General features: G+C 37.7%; 1 protein-coding gene across 1 annotated transcript in view; it reads left to right on the top strand.

Moving 5' to 3' along the window:
- The window catches only part of LOC128639516 (membrane-spanning 4-domains subfamily A member 12-like), a 70,188-nt gene extending 48,370 nt beyond the window's left edge, over positions 1-21,818 (top strand). The window contains exons 4-5 of the mRNA XM_053691659.1: positions 8,621-8,731; positions 21,329-21,818. Of these exons, the coding sequence (XP_053547634.1) occupies positions 8,621-8,731; positions 21,329-21,568 (351 nt within the window). The 3' untranslated portion in view covers positions 21,569-21,818. The remainder of the gene's footprint in view (positions 1-8,620; positions 8,732-21,328) is intronic.
- The last annotated feature ends 2,148 nt before the right edge of the window (positions 21,819-23,966 follow it).

The following is a 23,966-nucleotide window of genomic DNA, read 5'->3' as shown; positions in this document are numbered from 1 at the left end:
ATGCACAATACCTCTGAAACCAAACCGGCAAAAATGTTTGTTTTTGCAGCACAAATCAGCACAAATGCAGCACAAACAAATGGTATATTTGTTTTTAAAATTGAAAAATATGGGGTGCAAAGTGTGTGGGGTTTGCGCAATATCTCCTAAACCAAACCAGCACAAACATTTGCTTTTACGGCACAAATTAGTACTAACGTAGCACAAACAAATGGTATATTTGTTTTTAAAATTGAAAAACATGGGGTGCAAAGTGGGCGGGGTCTGCACAATATCTCCAAAACCAAACCAGCAAAAACTTTCATTTTTGCGGCACAAATTAGTACAAACGCAGCACAAACAAGTGGTATAATCATTTTTAAACTGTAATAAAATGGGGTGCAAAGTGGACGGTGTTTCATAAAAAATAATGCGCAATATCTCAGTTTTTGTAGCACAAACGCAGCACAAGCGAATGGTATATTTTTATTCCGTTTTTACAAACATGGGGTGCCAACGTCACTAAGCTTAATATAACAGGCTTTTAAACTTTGGGAAACCTATTTTACAACATGAAGGAGGCTATAACTTTATGGAAAATAATACTTAAAGGGACACTGAATCCAAATTTTTTCTTTCGTGATTTAGATAGAGCACGACATTTTAAGCAACTTTCTAATTTACTCCTATTATCAAATTTTCTTCATTCTCTTAGTATCTTTATTTGAAATGCAAGAATGTAAGTTTAGATGCCGGCTCGTTTTTGGTGAACAACCTGGGTTGTCCTTGGTGATTGGTGGATAAATTCATCTGCCAATAAAAAAGTGCTGTCCATAGTTCTGAATCCAAAAAAAGCTTAGATGCCTTCTTTTTCAAATATTTGTGTTGAATAAATCATTAAATAAAGCATTTATTTAAAGGGATAGAAATGTCAAAATTGAAATGTACAGGAATGCATAACATTTTTAAATAGAAGTATTTTTGCAATATACTACCATTAGCACAAATGCTTCTAATAAAAGCTATTACTGTTTCATCAGCATATGCACATATGCTACTAGTGACTAGACCAGACATCCTCAAACTTGGCCCTCCAGATATGCTGGCTGAGCATCATGGGAAATGTAATTCCAAAACCTCTGGAGGGCCAAGTTTGAGGATGTCTGGACTAGAGGATCAGGATTTAAACACAAAGGAGCCCATTTATCAAGCTCCGGATGAAGCTTGAAGGCCTGTGTTTCTGGCGAGCCTGCAGGCTCTAAAGACCGCTGCTCCATAACCTGTCCGCCAGCTCTGAGCAGGCGGACAGACATCACTGCAATTCAACACGATCGAGTATGATCGGGTTGATTGACAGCCCCTGCTGACGGCCTCTGCAGGGGGTGGCGTTGCACCAGAAGCTCACAAGAGCTGCTGGTGCAATGCTGAATACGGAGAGCGTATTGCTCTCTGCATTCAGCGAGGTCTGGTGGACCTGATCCACACTGTCGGATCAGGTCCGCAAGACCTTTGATAAATATCCCCCAAAATGTTCACAGAGAGGAGTCGGTGGTGTGTATTGCCAAGTTTAAATTTGTAAAAAAAAATAGAAGTATACCGCAGATGAATGTCCATATGATTCTTTGATGTAACCTCAAAAAAAAAGAAAGAAAGAAACTTCAATAGTGTAAAATTATTTAAACATTATTGAAATGCTCAGATTGGTCTGCTACTCACAGCAGCATTAGCTCTGAGATAAGCACTCAGTAATAAATGGATCCAACTCTGTGGCTTGCAGAAGGTTCCAAATGGTATTACAATGTTAAAATAAACACTTGTTAAAAAACAAATAAAATATAATATAACAATGCAGTCCTTTGTAGTCACTCTGGGGTTATTGGATATACTGTCCTCACACAATGTACGCTCTCAGTAGCCTTAGCATTTCTTTCTGATTACTACTAGTATAGCATTCAAGTAACAATACAGCACTAGCTACTTGCAAACAAATGATTCTGGGTGAGTAACCCCTCATTGTGAGGTCAGGATGCCGACTCCACCTCTGATTTAATTTGTGTCATAAAAGCCACTGCTGTTTCTCTGAAAACATACAGTGTTTGAATGGGGCACTCACAGCATATGTGCGTATGCTGCTTAAAGGGATATAAACCTCCCCAAAAAAATTGGTGAGTCAGACAGGGCATAACATTTAAAAAAAGTTTCCAATTTACTTCTATTATCAAATTTGCTTCATTCCCAAGATATTCTGTGTTGAAGAATTATTTCTAGGTACTAGTCATCTGGAGCACTACATGGTAGGAAATAGTGCTGCTATCTAGTGCTCTTGCAAATGGATAACTTTCTCGCAAAGCTGATGCCATATAGTGCTCCAGAAATGGACAGGTGTACTGACGAGATTTCCTACACCATTGAAATTTCCGACCTTTCTTTCCGTATGCGCAAAATTACTTCATCGCATTCCACATATGTTTCAAAAGACTGTGTGGAATGCGCCTACGTAAATGTAAGCATGTGCAGACGGAGAGAATGACTACCCACATTCCTTGTGAATGTGGTGATGTAATTTTGTGCAAAAGATAGTATTTCACAGCGCAAGAGTAAGACTATACAAGCTCCTCCTAGAGGCGAGATCTCTCAACCAGATCTCAAAGGAAAACTAAAAATATGCTAGAAGAGGAGTGCTAAAAAAGCTAGATTAGCTAAGAAAGATAGGACATATATGGGTTAAAAAAGTTTAATTATAATAACATTAAAAGTTAAAAAAGATTAACAATGTATATTCAACACAAAATGATTAACAATGATTAACAATGTGTATTCAACACAAAATAGCATATGTGCATAGTATCCTTCCAAAGAGGTGTACAAAAGTAATTCTTCAAATTACTAAACTAATAAAGTGCGGTATCTGATTAAAATACAAGATAATCTACGTGCTGTACAAGTGTGTATAAAATAATCATGTACTACCCAATACAAAAATTGCGTTGAAACTGAATATATGACTAGAATAGCAACTTAAGTGTCCACATAGTCCAAATGAATCCAAGAAAATATGAACAAAGTTCCTTTAATGTGCCAGTAGAATAAATCTCCCAAAGATAAATAATCCAAAAACTAGTGTTCCAAATGTATATCCAAATATATCCAAACAGTGTAATGTAATGTATATCCATCCAACAGTGTATCCAACAAAAAATGAAAATTAAAAAATAAATGATCAAAAAATTAAAATAGGTGTACATCAAAAAGTAATAAAAAAGATATACGTGGAAAAAGATGTGTGCAAAAAAAAAATAATATATACATGCATGAAAAAATGAGAAAAAATGAGAAAAAAGAGAAAAAAGAATGAAAAAAGTATATTTATATCCAATAGTACGTTTAAAAAAAAAAAAAATGGGGGGCGGAGCCAGCATCTGAAGAAACTAGACGTGTGTGTGAGGAGCTCCTGAATTTTTTATGATATAAATGGTGTTTAAGTACATTTAAAATAAATCTTTATTAAAGAAAAGCTATACACATGTAGCTCAGTTCTGTTTGGAGTAAGTTTATGGAGAGATGACATAACTGGACTTCATGAACCGTTGGTGAGATAATCTACATCGCATAGTGGCCATCTCTTTAATGGGGCCTTGAGGCGCATCCTTATCCCATATCTCGAGTTTTAAGCTGCACTGTGCCTGTTAAATCTGCCCTGGGTATGGAGAATCCGGCTGAAATCCTCCGGCTGTTAACCGACCACTTTGAAAGAAATTTCCTGAATAGGATCGAAAAGATACTAGTCGCACCGCAACGGATCCCTACTTCAGCATGTGACGCAATGTCTCCCACGAGGGAGTCAGTCACGGAAGAAGAAGTAGAGAAAGCCATACATCAGTATGATCTGCTGCTCCCTTCTTTACAACCACCACAACCCGCATGTGACCCTGAGCCAAGGGAAGTAGCTAGCATGAGGCGAGCGTCACAGAGGATCGCATCTAAGACCCCTACAGTAGCTACGCAGCATGGGAGATCGAGCTTGCTTGGCGGCAGAGGTGAGACAGAGTCTCTATGGCATGTGAAGCAGGGACACAGTAGCGGAGTGGCAGCGCTTATGAGAGCCGACAACTTAGATCACGCAGCTGATCCCTTGAATCCGACATCTGCGTTAGACTTGCTATTTGATAAGTATGTTCGGCTGTCTCCCTGCGGTGTGCCCCAGCCCCAGAGATTTGACCTGAATTACTGCTACCCTCCTGCAGATGAAAGACCCAAACAGGGTGTTGGTTAAGCCTAGAGTATGAGACTGTATGGCCACGCTGTAACCAGCTGTTTACTGTTCGAATCTGCCTGTCAGTACTCCAGTATCATTGTACAAACTTTACAGAATGATACGCTATGAAGACTTGAATTAGTCTGATTGGGGTATTTACAGTATGTCCCTCAGCTAGTATACTACTAATCTTGTATGTAATTTTTGAATTTTCATTTTATCCATGAATGGGTTCCCCCAGAAGTCTAAATATTCATGTATATATCTGTGGTCCCCTTAAATAGTCTTGATTCACTAAGTTATGACTCTTTGACCACTAAGAGGTTACTCATTGTTTGGGCTCTTTAGGAACAGCTCTTACCCTAATGCATTATAACAATGTGAGCAACTGTTTGGAAATGCTGTCTTAGACTTTATCTAGGTGACCATGTATTTAACTTAAAAGTAGTAGGGGGAGATCCTCACATAGAATCTATTTTAGAGACCTTTTAAACTAATGTTTGTTGTCCTATCAATATCTTTGGGCATTATAGTAGAAATGTGAGCTAATAATAGTAAGATTTGTTATTTTTGGCCTCTCCTCCGCCCTCCCTTCCTCCCTCCCCCCCCCCCCCTTCCTCCCTCCCCCCCCTCCCCCCCTCCCTTCCCTCCCTTCCCCCCCCCTCCCTTCCCTTCCTTTCCCCCCCCCTCCCCCCCTCCCTTCCTCCCTTCCCTCCTCCCTCCCCCCCTCCCCCCCTCCCTCTCCTCCCCCCTTCCCCCCCCCTCCCCCCCTCCCTTCCTCCTTCCCCCCTCCCTTCCTTCCCTTCCCCCCTCCCCCCCCTTCCCCCCCCCTCCCTTCCCACCTTTTCTCCTCCCTTCCCCTTTCCCCTCCTTTCCCCCCCCCTTCCCCCCCCCTTCCCTTTTCCCTTTCCTCCTTCCCTTCCCCCTTCCATTCCCCCTTCCCTCCCTTTACCTTCCCTTCCCTCCTTCCTTCCCTTCCCCTTTCCCCGACCTCTTCCTCCCTCCCTCCCTTCCCTTCCCCCCTTCCCCTTTCCCACTCTCCCTCCTCCCATTCTACCTTCCTTCCCCCCTCCCTTCCTTTCCCCTTCCCCCCTCCATTCCCCTCCTTCCCTTCCCCTTCCTCCCTCTCCTCTACTCCTCATTTCTGTGCGGCTAGGGATGACTCCCTTTCATTCTGCACACCTTTTGGCAGAGTTTAGTAGTCTCTGCCCTACCTGTTGAGCCAGGACTAAGTTTTTATTCCCCTGCACCATTGTTGAATGGCTCACGGGGGTTCAATACTGGATCATTGATTTTACGGTGATTTCCTGTTTTCTGAAGTTTACTTAAGATAGTGGTTTGAGATTGCCTATGTTCTAATGGAGGCTCAGTACTAACGCTTATTAGACTAAAATAAAACCAACAGAGGTTATATTCCATGTTTTTATAAATGTTGTTTTATACAGAGACATCCTGATGCCTTTATTATGCTTTACTATTTCTGATGTTGAGTATACACTTTACAATCTGTATTTATCCCACATAGGTTGAATTTGCAATCTCTAACATTATCTATGTTGCCATGTCCTCAAGTGTTTTGTTTTACTTTTGGTCCCACGACTGGACCTGCTTGTCTGAGGAACTCGCAAAACCTATAAGATTTAAAAAATGAGGTGCCCTTCGTGTAACGTCATGCCAATACCATATAAGTTGTACAATGTATTCTAGATAGATGAGACTGTTGCCAATGTATTATTTTAACCTCAATAAAAAAACTATTTAAAAAAAAAAAAAAAAAAATATGTCAATCTCTTATTCTCCCGTTATTCTTCTAGAGGAGTCAATCCTCGAAATATTGTGTAATGGTAGACGATCTCTATAAAAGATTTATTTTGATAATTTTGTGTATGCGTAGTAACATTGGTAGGAAAGTTCAACGAAGGAGAAAAAGCTTTCCCTGCGCATTGCTCTTGTTTGCACAGCTGACAGCGCATGCGCAGCCTTCATCTCACCATATGCAGTACAGTAGAAGTGTCAGTATGTCCGATGATCAGTGTACATTCAGCAAGTGTGTTCAAGTATATTCAGTGATGATGTTGCCTAAATAAAATATATAGGCAGTTATGGTTTACCCTATGACCAGTAGAGATGTGCAAGGAAGAAAATTTAGTTTTGGATGAAATTTGCGTTTTGGATATTCAGTGAAATATTCGGTGCCTGCACTATTCGGTATTCCTTTTGTTTAAAACAAAACAAAAATCAAATATAGGTTAAACATTTACATTAATTTTCGCTAAACTAATGTAAATCTTTCCAAATTAACATTTGAAAAGTTCACCTGTAACTACAATATTTAAGGTAAGTATTAAGCTCTTAAAAAAATAATAAAGGAAACAAATGAATACTGACGATTTTTGTTAGTATTTAACAGTTTTCTTTATCTTCATTGGTGCCTTCATTCGCATTTTCATTTCATTAAAATAAAACAAAAATTAGATTTTCATGACGAATGTGCAATAGTCCGAAAACAAATATATTTAAATATATATAAAGTATAAATATATTCAGTATGTCTAGAAAGAATGTAGGGACATTGTGCTCTATCTCAAATATGCATACAGTCTGTACCCTGTGCGCTTACAGCTCAGATGCATGCAGTAACATTGTACCCTACACTCTGTGGGGTAGATTTATCAAGCAATGGATGCTGCAATCTTACCTTCGTAGTTTCAGGTTACCGCTGCTCCTTAACGAGTCTGCCGCCTCTGAGGTGACGGACAGCAATCATCCCGTTTGGATATGATCAGGATGATTGACAGCCCCTGCTAGCGGCCAATTGCCCGCGAATGTGCAGGGGGCGGCATTGCACAAGCATTTCACAAGAAATGCTTGTGCAGTAATAAATGCCGACACATGATAAATGCAGCACATTTATCAATGTGCGGCAGACATGATCCGCTACAGTGGATCATGTCCGCCCTCACAATGATAAATCGGCCCACTGTGTGCTTGCAGTAAGTGTGGCCAGAATGCATGTGTATTGTGTTCAATACACTGTAAGCTTGAAGTGAGCCTGTCTAACTGTGGGTAATAATCATCCTCTCCTTCTAAACGTCCTACCAGGATCTCTGCGCATGCTTGCATTTATGTAATTGCATTCCACACATTCTTTTAAAACGTGGAATCTGATCATGTAATTTAGCACTTGTGCAAATCACGGTGGGAAATTTTGACAGGTTAGGAAATCTCGAAAGAACACTGGCACGAAAGCATACGGGCCCTGCTTTTCAACAAAAAATACCAAGATAATGAAGAAAAATAGATAATAGAAGTAAATTAGAAAGTTGTTTAAAATTGTATGTTCTATCTGAAGTAAGAAATACATTTTTGCGGTTTTTATATCCCTTAAGAACAGTATTAACGTTTACTAGAAGCATTTCTTGCTAATGGACATATATAAAAAAAATGTTTCTATTTAAAATTTAAATGCACCCATGCAGACTTCAGTTCCGACCTTTCAGTTTAATGTCCCTTTAAGTAATTTGAGCTTGAAAGCAACTACATACATTATTATTTTATCTCATAAAAATGATCTACATTAAAACTGCTTATTGCACAAAACTAGAAATATATTCTTCTATTAACTCCTCGAGACCTCTTATAAGCTTGTGCATATTTTGTGATTATATTTAAATACAACGCATTTTTTTTAAGCACAGTAAAATAATTTTGCAATATGCTTTCACTGTTTATGTTGTCGTCTTTTCATGTAATTCAACTCAGAAAAAAAACTCTCATTTTCAGAGCTGGAAATGCAAACTATAGACTTATTAAGACTAACCCTGCTACATATCTGTACCTAATTTGCTTTAACATATAAAACTGCAAAACAATACACTTCATAATAGTATAATAACTGTAGTTAGTGTTGTCAGACTATTTTCTCCAAATGACACAAGCGGTGGGTGGAGTCTAACAATTGAAAAACAATTGCAGCAAACAAAATGTTAAAATATTTAGGGGTAGATTTAAGAAGCAGCGGATGCGGCTTTCTATGTCTGTAGTTTCCGGCTCGCAGACCTCTGCTTCTTAACTTGTCCGCCACCTTTTAGGTGGGAGACTGCAATTATCCCAATACGATCGGGATAATTGATAGCTCTGCTAGCGGCCGATAGGCCGCGAATGTGCAGGGGTGGCATGGCACAAGCATTTCATAAGAAATGCTTGCACAATGTTAAATGCTGACAGCATATGCTGTCGGCATTTAGCGATGTCGGGCGGACATGATTCGCTACAGTGTTTACTGTCCCTTTAAGTAATCTCTCCATATAGTTATTGGTTGTGCTTTTTCTTCTAATGCAGTTGTATTGCTTTCTGACATATTGTGCAACGTTTTCTCTTTTACAGCCAGCTTACGCCTTCTTGATGATTGCTTCTCTTGTGCAGTTCTCTTTGTCAGTTACAGTATCTACCTTTACAAGCCGCGCTCTAAAACGCAAAGCCTCTAAACCTCAACAGGTAAGACGTGAGTGTGAAGAGTACCAGGTACCATGCAATGTTCTGTTTAATAGAGCTTTAGCAAACGTCAGTAGAAACATTTTATGAATCTAGACATCTTTAAGCCATTATCTGGGTGAGGTGAGCATGGGAAAAATGGAGATAAACATAAAAACGTTAGTCATATCCTATGTGTTGTGCTATGACTTTGAGTGTTTTTTGCACATATAATATATCTATATCATTCATATGAAAAAACTGTATTTAAAAATGTTGAAATCACTTCTAATAAAAATGTGAAATAAATGCCACTCAAATTTAACCTAATACAGTGCTTTAAATTGTATACCTCCTACTAATGTTCATTGGCCAATATGTATTTCGCACTAATGCTGATTGGCTGCCAATTATCGTGGATTTATAGGTACTTCCTGCTAATACTGATGTTTGGAATAATGCTCTTTCATGTCAATGATAAAAAAAAAAAAAAATTTAGGGGGGGCGGAGCAAGTCAGGCACCTGAGCGGTCGCAAGCTAAGAGAGCTCTGTTGCTATAATATATTAAATTCCTAATAAGATCGCTCAGGATTGCCCTAGACCATGCCAAATTCTAACTGATAATCGGAAGATTAGTGCTGAGGGGTTCAGTAGCTGCGAGAGGACCTGGAGTGATAAATTTGAAGAGCTTCCCTGTCAACAACGGCCTACGCACAGTCTGCCTAAGGAACAGCCATATTGCTGACCACGTGGAGATAGGAGCAAGACCTGACTCAGGCATCGCTGTGACTTTCCATAAGCTGTGATCATGTCTCTAACACTGCTATCCACATACAGCACCTTGGGTACTGATATACTATTGCCCAATTCGGAGAACACCATGAGCCAGGGCCCCACTATAATAGCCACCATAGAGCAATGGGAAGGGAGGACACTGCTCTCCTTGGATCAGCACTATCAAGATCTCAGGCTACATTTTGATCGCCTCTTCTCTGCGCTACTAGTGAATCTATCTAACCCAGAGGAGGACTCTTGTGCACAACATGACAAGCGCTGGGACCCTGGTATGCAAGTAATTACAGAATGGGTCACGCAGAGGAACACTAACGAGGACTTTTTTCAGAATACCGATGATGCCTTTGTAGCTTCTGAGAATAGCGCTCATTTGAACAGGCTGCCATCTCTGACTCTGAGGAACACAGGCCGAGATCAGAGCACTTTACGATCTAACTTTCACACATTACCTGCCTCAAGTAGTATGGTCATGCCTCTGAGAAATGTAAGTGACTATGTAAGCAAACCCGTAGCCCTCAAACAAGAGATTAGTGACAGCTGTCTAAAGAAACAGTTACCGGAGTATTTCTCTGTACCTAAGGAAAAAGAGAGACCGCTTAGCTTCCACCCGGCACAGCAGATAACCAGGCAGTATACCGGACTTGTGAACATTACCCCTCTCCTTACTCTAGAGTTATATAAGTCCGGCATAGGTTAAATATGCAGCTGGAGGACAGCTCTCATAGGAGTTCAGAACAGATCGGCTTGAGATAAGAATTATGAGAGATAGGCTTCTTTGGTTTAGGGCTCAGGTTGTCTCAGGACACTCTTTTTTGGAACAAAATGATGATGTCTGCATACCAAATGATTTGTATTATAGTTCATGTTTTCATTATTATGTTTGTCTAAGGCAGACAGGCCCCTAGCAGATACCTATAAGCTCCGGAAGATACTTATGAAGACTGTAATATCAGAGGATACATTAGTCTCCCTAGTTAGATTGGGACTCTTATATTGACTTAAACGGTTCATCTGTTTGTTTGTTTTTTCCTTTTTCTTTGCTGGTCACCTGTATCACTTGGGATATTGGCTATATGGTACCTCTAAATATAGCAAAAAGCTCAGATTTTAAGATGTACATATAGCAAATGAATACTATACAGTTTAAACCTCCCTATAACTAATATCAGGGTCTAGCAAATACTTATCCATATTTTCTGTAGTGAAAGGGTCTTTGTACTAATATTATAGTTAAATGGTATTCATTTATGTGACTTATACTTTAACAACTCACTTTGCCATTATACCTGGCGCCTTAGCCTTGTAAAGACCTGAAGACCAGACCTCCCAATTAGTATTCTTAGCAGGTTACATGTTTGTCTCATTACTGTTATTATTAGGTTTGTATTCTGGGGTAAAATGTTCTAATGATGTACAAGATATATGTTGTTTGCAACTACTCACTGGTGAGAGGGGTTCAGTAATAAGCTACAGTTGCTTCCACAGTTAACCCTACTAACATAGGAAATACTATTGCTATTATCATACATTTTCACAGCCATAGTCACTACTGTGTACTAGGGTTTAGTAACTCTGCTCCAGGTAGGTCTCTTTTTGAGTATGAGGTCCACAGCATATATATACACTTTGGTATACTGTAGGACAAGAAAGTAGTACAAGTCACCTTTATGATAGTATAGATTGTATATATTTTATTCTTCTCTAGAGCAGGTCCGGTTATGTTCATCAGTTCTGTTATCAGAACCATAGCTGTATACATTACACATAGAGAGACACATTAAGCCCAAACCCTGCTTTGACTAAGTATCACGACATAGCAATACATAATGCAGCACTGAACTGAATAATAATTAGTTTTCCCACCTTTATATAAATACCTACTACTGAAAACCCTCATTTCCTTATTCATTATATCTATCCTCCACCCGTTTACATGCCTAACCTATTAGCCTATTGCAACTAGCCTGTTGCATAAAGTTCTAACTCTTCTACCTCCGCCCCCCCTTCCTCTTTCTTTTCCCCCTATACACCGAGCGGCTCTTGCCCGCTGTTTTCTTTCTATCTTACCCTTATTACTATAACCCAAATCACATAAGCTTACTCCTTATATCTTCCTAGCCCTAGAACTGACAGTTACAAAATATTCACAAATGGATGTAAGGAGACCATTTAAACTCATATAATAAAATGAAGTTCCATTTACCGCAACCCATACCTTTCACTCTAGCCACATTAAAACATGAAGACTGATCCCTTTTTTGCATATTCATCACACTTTGGTGATCCCATCTCTTTTTCACATGACATTATCATAACCTGACACCCTATCATATCACACCCGTATGCTGGTTTTTCTATTATTTCTATATTACTTTATTGGGGTGTCCGAAATTAGAACGTAAACCTGATGAAGTAACGCTGTAATTCTTTACTAATCTTGTTGGATAGTTTTCATGTAACAGCATTGTATGTCATACTGTGATGTAATTTTGCTCTATGGGTGAAACATGTTTGTTAGTTCTCATTGAAACTTCAATAAAAAATTGTTTAAAAAAAAAAAAAAAAAAACAATTTAGTACAGTGCCCTGTGAAACAACAATTAAATATGGTGCACTTGCATTATAAAACATAAAAGAGCTTATCTGTGAGGTCTCTCTATATTGACTCTATCACAAAAGGTTGATGATGACGAGCACATTTGTTACTATGTACTGTGTACTAAAGATAAACTGTGTGCATTTCAACACAGTCTGATTACATTCACATTACATTTATTATGTATTAATGTTGCTTAAAGGGACGGGAAACCCATGATTCAGATAGAGCATACTATTTTAAACAACTTTCGCCTTGTTATTTCTATTATCTAAGTTGCTTCATTATTTAAAATGTGCTGCCACCAATCAGCAAATAGCACCCAGGTGCCTAACTAGCTATACTTTTCAACAAAGGAAACCTAAATAATGAAGAAAATTAGATAATAGAAGTACATTGGAAGGTTGTTTAAAATTGTATGCTCTATCTGAATCATGAAAGGAATTGTATTGTGTACTTTTATTATTTAGTTTGCCTGCTTTGGCTGTACTATGCCTCTGAAAAATTGGGCTTGTTATTCACAGAAAGGATGGAGAGACTACATCATACTTAAAGGGACAGTCTGCTCAAGAATTTTTATTGTTTAAAAGATAGATAATGCCTTTATTACACATTCCCTAGTTTTGCGTAACCAACACCGTTATATTAATATACTTTGTACCTCTGTGATTACCTTGTATCTGAGCCTTTGCAGACTTTGCCCCTTATTTCAGTTCTTTTGACAGACTTGCATGTAAGCCAATCAGTGCAGTGAGTGAGCACAATGTTATATTTTTAACACACATGAACTAGTGCTGTCTAGCTGTGTAAAACTGTTAAATGCATTCAGATAAGAGGTGGCCTTCAAAAGCTTTGAAATTATATATGAGCCTACCTAGGTTTAGCTTCCAACTAGGAATACCAAGAGAACAAAGCAATTTAATGATAGAAGTAAATTGGAAAGCTGTTTGAAATTACATGCCCTATCTGAATCTTGAATGTTTAATTGACTAGACTGTCCCTTTAAGTAGGGTGAAACAACATTCTACACAGTAATTGGTTAGCTAAAAGCACAATATCATTTACATCTGTTCCTAATTGACCAATAGCTTGAATTTAACCAGGCTTTTCAAGAATATTTCTGAACTGCTCTTGATTTGCAAAACCTTGTAGATACCGCTAACAAAATGAGAATGTTAAATGATTTTAAAACATTAAGGGCTAGATTACTAGTGGAGTGCAAATGTTTGTGCCTGAACGATAAGGAGTCATCGCGAGAGGTTTGCGCTCCTTAGGCTTACAGGTTAGCGCAAATGAGAATATTTAGATATTTAGATTTAGATTTTATTTTCTCCATTGACTTCTATGTGGGAATACATGAACGCACATGCGATATTCTAACTTCGGATTTTTGTGTTTGTTGGGTTAGCGCGAGAGCGAAAACAGTTTACTTTCAACTTGCAATAAGAGCACACCTCAATGAGCACAAAAATCTTACTTTTAGCGCAATTAACGCTCAAGTGGAAGCATTCATTTGCGTTCCTAAGGGTTGACCACAATCCTTTTACAAAATGTATCTAATTAATTATTACAAATTTGATCTTTAAAGTCTAATGGGATTACTGTAGGTAAATAATTTAAAAAAACATTTATATGTTACAAATCTATAATCCATTTAAAACCTACTGAGAAATATCTTGCATTATTTAACTTTAAAACCGTATATAATATGTCTGTGCACTTATGGTAAATGCCTAGATTACAAGCATGGCGGTTTGTACTATCGCAATTGCGATTTCACAAGCCATTTTCCTTTCACTGATATTACAAGTCAGCCAATAGAATATAAGGAAAAAGCTTTCATTCTATTGGCTGATTTGAATTTTAAGATTCAAATTAGCCAATAGGAATGCAAGGGTACCCCTATATGAAAGGGGTACCTTGCATTTACTATTCAGTGTGCGGCTGGAGACCCCATGAAAAGGGAGCTCTGTGTTGAAGATCGGCAGAGGACCACCAACATCGAGCTGACCTCGTCGCCGACACTGAAGTTAGAGGATGATCCTCCGCCAGGATGAAGATGGAAGAAGATGGACCCACGATGAAGATGGATGAAGATGGAGCGCCGCCGGGATAAAGATGTTAGGTTATTACTTTGCATTGTGGGGGGGATGGCGGTTTAGGGGTTAATAGTTTATTTAGATAGTTTGAGTTGTGGGGGGTGATGGTTTAGGGGTTAATAGTGTATTTAGATTGTTTTCACTGGGGGGGGGGTGGGTTTAGGGGTTAATAGTTTATTTAGATGCTTTGCGATGTGGGGGGGTTTAGGGGTTAACAGTTTATTTAGTGTTTACGATGTGAGGAGATGGCAGATTAGGGGTTATTAGGCTAGAGTTTTATGGTAGGGTTTTAGTTTTTTTTCACTTGTTTTTTCAACTTTTTTTTCTCTATTGATTTCTATGGGGGAACATAAGCATGCGCACGCGAAAACTCTGCTAGCGATTTTTGCGCTTTTTTGGCTACTGCTAGCTCTTAAGACCGCTGCTCCTTAACACGTCCACCACCTCTGAGGCGGCGGACAACATTCCGCCCAATCGGATACGATCGGGTTGATTGACACCCCCTGCTAGCAGCCAATTTGCCACAAATGTGCAGGGGCAGTATTGCACAAACATTTCACACAAAATGCTTGTGCAATGATAAATGCAGACAGAGTATGCTGTCAGCATTTATTGATGTGCGGCGTACATGATCTACTACAGCCCAGCTCATTGTTAAATCTGCCCCATAGCATACAATTGTAATAAAGTTATGTTATGAGATTTACTTTTTAGTGCTGCCATCTAGTGCTCTAGCAAATGAATAACATTCTTGCAATACTGCTGCCATATAGTATTCCCTCTTGACACTTGCACGCTCCCGAGCTTAAGTCCCTGCTTTTCAACAAAACATTACAAGAGAATGAAGAAAATTTGGTAATAGAATTAAATTAGAAAGTTATTTAAAATTGTATGTTCTCCTACATAATGTCACTCAAATCCCCAATGATAACATCCATAACGATACAGCAGCAATTGCTGAGACATTCCGACTGTATTATCAGACTTTGTATAACCTTTCAGATACCTTACCCTTCGCTCCCCAGGACAGCCCAGAACACTCAACCCACCCCATAGAACATTACTTATCAGACATTCCTATCCCTAAAATCACCCTAGAACAAGAAAGCTGTTAGATAGCCCATTTTCACTCGAGGAACTCCAAAACGTTATAAAACACCTGCCTATGGATAAGGCTCCTTGCCCAGACGGCTTTACTAACTTCTACTATAAACATTATATAGATATTCTCGCCCCTCATATCCTCTCCCTTTTCAATTCAATCTCAGATGACAACCCTTTTCCCAAACATATGTTAGAAGCCCAAATCTCAATTATTCCCAAACCTGATAAAGACCCTTCATATGTAGAAAATTATAGACCAAATTCCTTGCTAAATACAAATTTAAAAATATTTGCCAAACTTCTTGCTAATCATTTAAATTTAGTTCTCCCAAGCCTTATCCATAGAGACCAAGTTGGATTTGTCCCATCTAGGGAAGCAAAGGACAACACGGTCAGAATTACTCAGCTAATCGAATACGCCACCTTCCAGCAGATTCCCCTCCTGGTCCTGTCGACTGATGCAGAGAAAGCTTTTGACCGTGTCGGTTGGCAGTTCCTTAGACCCGTCCTCGTCAAGATGGGAATAGGCAAAAAACTGTATAAACAACACATTTGTGATGTACTCCTCACCATCGGCACGGGTACGAGTTAATGGCACTCTGTCGGCCCCGCTCAAAATTTCGAATGGTACTAGGCAGGGTTGCCCCCTTTCGCCACTCCTGTTTGCATGCATAATTGAGATTCTCGCCCTTAAAATATGAAATCACCCTCATATCACTGGTATACAAATAGCAAATACACACCATAAAATGATGTTATATGCCGATGATATTTTGTTCTGCATCACCAGACCATTGACCTCCATTCCCCATATCATACACAGCCTTGATGATTTCAAACGGATGTCAAATTTTCTGATAAACAAAAAATATATCGGAAATCCTTAACATCAACCTCCCCGCCACAGAAGTACAAAAAGTTAGAAACATCTGCTCATTTAAATGGCAACCGCTTTCACTTACATATTTGAGTATCCACCTGACACCCAACATACAAGACTTAGGTGACTTTAACTATAAACCACTTCTTAAATCCATAATTGCTGACCTCTCATCTTGGATGAGAAAAAATATCTAATGGTTAGGCAGAATTAACCTTATTAAGATGAATATCCTCCCAAGATTATTAACTTATTTCAAACACTACCCATTCCACTTCCTAACACTTTTATTTCTTCCCTACAGAACAAATTATTTGAATTCATTTGGAGAAATACCAAAGTTCGAATTAATAAAAAAATGATGCTCCTTCCTATGGACATGGGAGGCTTAGGCGTCCCTTACTTCCATAAATACCGACAAGCGACTTTCCTCCAATGCATTATAGACTGGTCCTCAAACATCACCAATAAAATATGGGTCCAACTCGAACACAACATTACCGAGTCCACATACCTAAGCGCACTTTGTTGAACCCCAAAAGACAGGGTGAAACACATAAAAGACCCTACTAAAATCATAGCCAGGTGTAAGTGGTGATCTCTCCACTTACACCCCTGACCTACAACTCATACCAGGCCTCCATCACCCAAAAACAATCATAGGCCCAACTAACAGAATACTTCAAATTTATCATCTGGGGGATGACCGACACTCAACACCCTGAATGAACTTGTTACACAGGGATACCCGATTTTTCAAAATTGGTTGTTCTACAGACAATGTAATTCGTATATTTCTTCCCACCTAACAAAACAGAAACATGCTTAGATTGTTGACATCTTTTGAGTCTCTCTGTACAAAAAATACTCCCACAAGACATGCCCTTTCACTTACATATACCATACTGCAACAGTCCCTACCTGGGAACTTCCCATACTACATAAACAGATGGAACACCGAACTAAATATAGATATATCTTATAAAGATTCCCTTCATATATACACAATCATGTATTAAAAAATCCTCCATCTCCAGTAGATATGTTGAACTCAATATTAAGATCCTACAAAGATGGTATCTAACTCCTGCAAGGTGCCAAAAAATATTTAGGCTTAATACTACGACCTGTTGGAGATGCGGCACAGTAAATGCACATATGGCCCACATTTCATGGCTCTGCCCCAAAATACAGGATGCATGGGACGCTATATCACGAGAAACAAGTAAAATTCTAGAATTTAATACCCCACTTGACCCATGCCTCTGGCTCTTCAACAAAACTTCCAAAACATTCCCACCACCACAGAAAAAAACTGTTCAACATCCTAGCTAACTGTTTCAAAATACTCATAGCTAGAAACTGGAAGTCTGATAAAATCCCATCTATTAATACAATGGCAACAGGAATGTAGCCGCACAATTTCCTTAGAGGAATTCCACTACCTGAAAACTAAGAACTTAGACCACTCGTACAATCCCTATGGAATTCATACATATTAAACTACTCCCCAAATCACGAAGCTCAATAAAAAGAGTTAGGCACCATACTACTTACAGCCATGCACACCTCAGCAGAGTGTTATATTTGTTTGTATTGTTTAATACTCTGTTTATATTAAAGGGACACTGAACCCAAATATTTTCTTTCATGATTCAGATAGAGCATGCAAATTTAAGCAACTTTGTAATTTACTCCTATTATCAAATTTTCTTCGTTCTCTTGCAATCCAACAATCTTATATATGTTGGATATATGCTATAGCTGTGTTACTGTATGTAGTTACACTAGCGCAAATACGTTTCTTTTCATTCTATGTTCTTTTTAGTAAAATATTTTTAGGGATTTTACTTACCTTATTGTTTAGCTTATAACCACATATTTTTAGCTCCAGCGCTACATCCTCCCCATTTTTTAAAAAAATAGCACTCCCACTGCATCATGTGACAGTCATCAGCCAATCACAAATGCATATATGTATATTCTGTTAATTCTTGCACATACTCAGTAGGAGCTGGTTACTCAAAAAGTGTAAATATAAATGGACTTTGCGCATTTTGTTAATGGCAGCAAAATTGAAAGTTGTTTAAAATTACATGCTCTATCTGATTCATGAAAGTTTATTTTTGACTTGAGTCTCCCTTTAAATTGTTAACCATACGATTATATATATATATATATATATATATATATAATGTGAGCTCTTCAGCAATGCTTATGCACATGCGTTTTTCAGGGCAAAACATTTGGACCCACTCATCTAATCAAATTACTTTCTCTGTCTCTATCTCCAGTTGCATACATTAGTCTGTAGTGCATGTGCAGTACATAGCACAGGGGAGTCCCAATGACGTAAAGGTAAACAGTGAATCATTGCTTATGTTGCAATTCACTTTTTACCTGGATACAAGCTAATTGTTGTAGTGTTTATTGGATGCGGCATTAAAACTATGAAGACGAATGCATTGGAATTTAATATTATTTCCTTCATTTATATTAATGTTCTAATCATGTTTTTTTTAAATCGTTTATCTTCAAGTTATCGGGGCCTATCTATCAAGCTCCGAATGATCCCCCTCAGAGCTCGCCAGAAACAGCAGTTATGAAGCAGCGGTCACAAAGACCGCTGCTCCATAACCTGTCTGCCTGCTCTGAGCAGGCGGACATACATCGCTGGAAATCAACCCGTATTGCTCTCTGCATTCAGCGAGGTCTTGCGGACCTGATCCGCACAGTTGGATCAGGTCCGCAAGAAGTTTCTTAAATAGGCGCCATCATCTCAATTGTTTTTTATATATATATTTATTTATTTATTTTTATTTATGCAAATATATAAACATAAAAGCTATATTTATGTGTAAGGTATGCACATGCACAGTTTCAGTCTCTTTTGAAAGTGCACAACAACTCATACGTATAGAGCGGTCGAATGTATTGGAATTTAATATTATTTCCTACAATTATATTAAAGTTATAATAATTTTTTTTAAATCCTTTTATCTTCAAGTTATTATCTCAATCATTTTATATATTATATATATATATATATATATATATATATATATATAATACAGATATATTATGAGTGTGTGTATATATATAATAATACAGATATATTATGAGTGTGTGTATATATAATAATACAGTATTAGATTGAGGTGTGTATATTATATAATAATACAGTTATATTATGAGTGTGTGTATATATATATATATATAATAATACAGATATTATGAGTGTGTATATATATATATATATATATTTATATATATATATATATATATATATTATATAAATGATAAGTTTGAAAAATGCCAGCAAGCACTTTCTTCTATAAAAGTCCTTTTAATGGATGTTAAATATACTTGGACTAAAGAAAGGGGCAGGATTTTTTCACTCAGAACACTGAATGCTTCATATAAGGCGTGGGAACCCAGGAGGCTGTAAGACTTGCAAGGCAAGTGTTCTCCTCAGAAAGGCTAAGGAGGTAACCTTCCGGTTCGTGAAGCACTCCTCTTCTTCTCATAGAGCTGCGGAAGCGGTCGTTGGGACAACGTGTGGTAAAATGCTCAGAGTGCCTGGATGTAAGTTTTTTCCCTTATCCTGGGGGAGTATTACAGCCTTCCATTGTTATTCCTGTTATTCCTTTTATGTCATTTCTTCCGTTAATATAACATTTTCACAGCTTGAAGTATATGAGCACAGGCTCACTGGGGAATTTGACTTTTGTTTATATATATATATATTGACATGAAAATTATATTTATGTGTAAGGTATGCGCATGCGTGGTTTCAGTCTCTCTCAGGAGCGCACAACAACTCATCGGTATAGATCGGGTGGGACCACTTTATACATCACTATAATGCTGGAGACAGAATAGAGGGGGGCGGAGGGAAACATTCTGAAAGATCATGTCAGAGATAAATTATAAGATGATTTTTTATAAAATGTAAGTCATTTTAAATAAAATGTTGGATTGGGATAGTCTATTAAAATTAAATTAATTGTACCTATTATTTAGCATCATTTTAAGAAACTATTTGGTGAAATAATATTTTCTACTTTGCTGTGGCTTTACACTGCCTGGTCAGGTGACATTACCTAAATGTGTTCAATTGAGTAAAGGGTTTATCATATCAGTCTTGTTCAGATGGAATTCTAAAATTTGCATATTTTTCACTTTTTCCTTTTGACTCTGGGACCACCTCAACTACAGCCACTCAACAACTCCCACTAATGAATGACTCCACCTGCCATGGCCCCACCAATATAACACACTTGTTTCTGCTAACAAGTCTCTTAATATTTCAAGTCCTGCTATCCAGCAAATGCTGGGCCGTCAAAAAAATGTACAGCATATTATGTTATGCCATACGATGATGTGCAGTATCTTGTTTCTTTCTCTCACATTGTCACTAGGAATGGGCGAATGGGGTGAAAGTGCAATTTGTTTTGTAGAACGAATAGTCCTGTGCAGGGCCGGTTCAAGATATTGTGCTGCCTTGGTCCATTGGACCCACTTGGTCCCATGGTTGAGCCAGCCCTGGTCCTGTAGTAATCCAATGTTATTTCCGCTATTTGAATGGTACTTTCATTTTTTAATGTTCATAATTATATCAAATATCCACATTCGAAATTTCAAATGTAACATTCAATTTAATAAATACTATTCAGAGGTTCAATAATTATATGTGGTAGGGAGTTTAGTAAATTGAAACATAATAGATACAAATATAAAAATTCAAATGTTTCTAGTTCCAAAATTGCATAATTTGAATATTACATTTAAAATGAGCATTAGAAATAATATCACAAATATATCATTTTGAATATTTCTAGTATTGCATAATTCTAATGTCACATTTAAAGAGAGCATTACCTTTCTATTACACATATAGCAATTTGAATTTTTCTAATTCAAATATTGCAAAATTTGAATCGAATTATGCAATATTTGAATTAGAAAAATTTGAATAGAATATTACATTTAAAGATAGCATTAGAAATACTATTACATTAAACAAATGTTAAAATTTTGTACAAACATTAAAAATTTGAAAGGAACGAAAGTTAGTTAAAATTTGTTTCAGTTTTTGAATGTTGCAAAACATTCACCCATCCCTAATTGTCACCCATTTCTTCTCAGCAGGTATTTGTGATGCAAAATGATTACAGGTCTCAAGGAATGCCTTCTAATATTCCTTCTTCTTATCCTCCGGCATCTGTATACGAAAGGGAAAGACATCCCCAGCAATCACAGGGGCCTAATGATTGGACATCCACAACAAATTTTACAGGGAATTCAACAGTAGCTCAACCTAACTACAGAATGGAAAACAGTAGTACGTCTTTTAGGTACCCAGCATACGAAAAGCCCTCGTATTAATCCAATTTATTTTGCTATGTTAAAAATCGGAAAATTAAATTTTTATGTTTTTGATACTATTTCTGTGGCATTTTTATCCTTCAGAAGTGCAACTGTTTGAATTAATTAATATGTCTGATATATAATAAATCTAGAACATCTGGTTTACTACTTTAAAAGTAGGTAAAAATGTAAATAAACAGTTTATTTGCATTGCTAAACGAAGTAAACTATTATGTATAATGAAAATAAAGCGACTCATTCAATATTGTCATTGACTAAATGAAGTTTTTAACTAATAATATCTGTTTAATGTGTCAATTCATTTATTCATTTTATCTTATGTTGATATTTGTAATAACATCATTTAAAATGCCCAAACAATTTATTGCAAATCTATATGATGATCCAGTTTTATTTCCTTTCACATATTGCATGGTGTAAAATTATGATCTGAACAATATGTTTATATTTTTATTAAACCAGACACAAACTGTGGCTATTAATCTGTGAAATGAGTATGTGTGAAAGCCCTAACATTTATAAAAATAAAAATAAAAAAACGGCTAGATTACAAGTTTTGCGGTAAGAGCGGCTCAGTACTAACTTGCAAGTTATTTGCATCGCTCACCTCCCTATAGCGCTGCTATTACAGGTTTTCATAAACCCGGCGTTAGCAGGCAATATGTTAGCGTAGAGCAAAATTGAGCTCCATACCGCACTCCAATACCAGGGCTGCTTTGAGCTGGTTTTACGTGCTTGCGCACGATTTCCCCATAGACATCAATGGGGAGAGCCGGCTAAAAAAAAGTCTAACATCTGCAATAAAGGAGCATAAAGCTCCGTTACGCAGCCCCATTGATTCCTAATCAACACTTATTAACCCCTAATCTGCCGCTCCCAATGTCACTGCCACCCACCTACACTTATTAACCCCTAATCTGCCGCCTCCCAATGTCGCCACCACCTACCTACACTTATTAACCCCTAATCTGCCGACCCCAATGTCGTTGCTACCTACCTACACTTATTAACCCCTAATCTGCCGTCCCCAACGTAGCCGCCACTATACTAAAGTTATTAACCCCTAAACCTAACCCTAAGTCTAACCCTAACACCCACTAACTTTAATATAATTAAAATCAATCTAAATAAAAATTACTATCATTAACTAAGTAATTCCTATTTAAAACTAAATAGTTACATTGTATCTAGCTTAGGTTTTATTTTTATTTCACAGGCAAGTTTGTATTTATTTTAACTAGGTAGACTAGTTAGTAAATAGTTATTAACTATTTACTAGTTACCTAGCTAAAATAAATACAAATTTACCTGTAAAATAAAACCTAACCTGAGTTACACTAACACCTAACCTAACACTACAATTAAATAAATTACATTAATTAAATACAATTAACTAAATTACAAAAAAAACCCCACTAAATTACACAAAATAAAAAATAAATTATCAAATATTTAAACTAATTACACCTAATCTAATAGCCCTATCAAAATAAAAAAGCCCCCCCCCCCCAAAAAAAAATAACCTACACTAAACTACCAATAGCCCTAAAATGGCCTTTTACGGGGCATTGCCCCAAAGAAATCAGCTCTTTTACCTGTAAAAAAAATAGTACAAACAACCCCCAACAGTAAAACCCACCACCCACACAACCAAACCCCCCAAATAAAAACCTATCTTAAAAACCTAAGCTCTCCATTGCCCTGAAAAGGGCATTTGTATGTGCATTGCCCTTAAAAGGGCATTTAGCTCTTTTTCCGCCTAAACCCTAAGCTAAAAATAAAACCCACCCAATAAACCCTTAAAAAAAACCTAGCACTAACCCCCGAAGATCCACTTACAGTTTTTGAAGACCCGACATCCATCCTCAACGAAGCGGCAGAAGTCCTCAGTGAAGCCGGCAGAAGTCTTCATTCAAGCGGGCCGAAGTCTTCATCAAACCGGGCAGAAGTCTTCATCCAGACGGCATCTTCTATCTTCATCCATCCGGCGCGGAGCGGCTCCATCTTCAAGACATCCGGCGCGGAACATCCTCTTCGTCCAACGGCTTTTCTTGAATGAAGGTTCCTTTAAGTGACGTCATCCAAGATGGCGTCCCTTGAATTCCGATTGGCTGATAGAATTCTATCAGCCAATCGGAATTAAAGGTGAAAAAATCCTATTGGCTGATGTTCCAATCAGCCAATAGAATGTGAGCTCAATCCTGTTGGCTAATTGGATCAGCCAATAGGATTGAAGCTCAATCCTATTGGCTGATTGCATCAGCCAATAGGATTTTTTCACCTTTAATTCCGATTGGCTGATAGAATTCTATCAGCCAATCAGAATTCAAGGGATGCCATTTTGGATGAGGTCATTTAAAGGAGAATTCATTCTTGAAGATCCATCAAAAGAAGA

The sequence above is a fragment of the Bombina bombina genome, chromosome 9, assembly GCF_027579735.1.
Source record: "Bombina bombina isolate aBomBom1 chromosome 9, aBomBom1.pri, whole genome shotgun sequence".
Taxonomy (NCBI): domain Eukaryota; kingdom Metazoa; phylum Chordata; class Amphibia; order Anura; family Bombinatoridae; genus Bombina; species Bombina bombina.
This window is presented reverse-complemented; position numbering and strand designations above follow the sequence as displayed.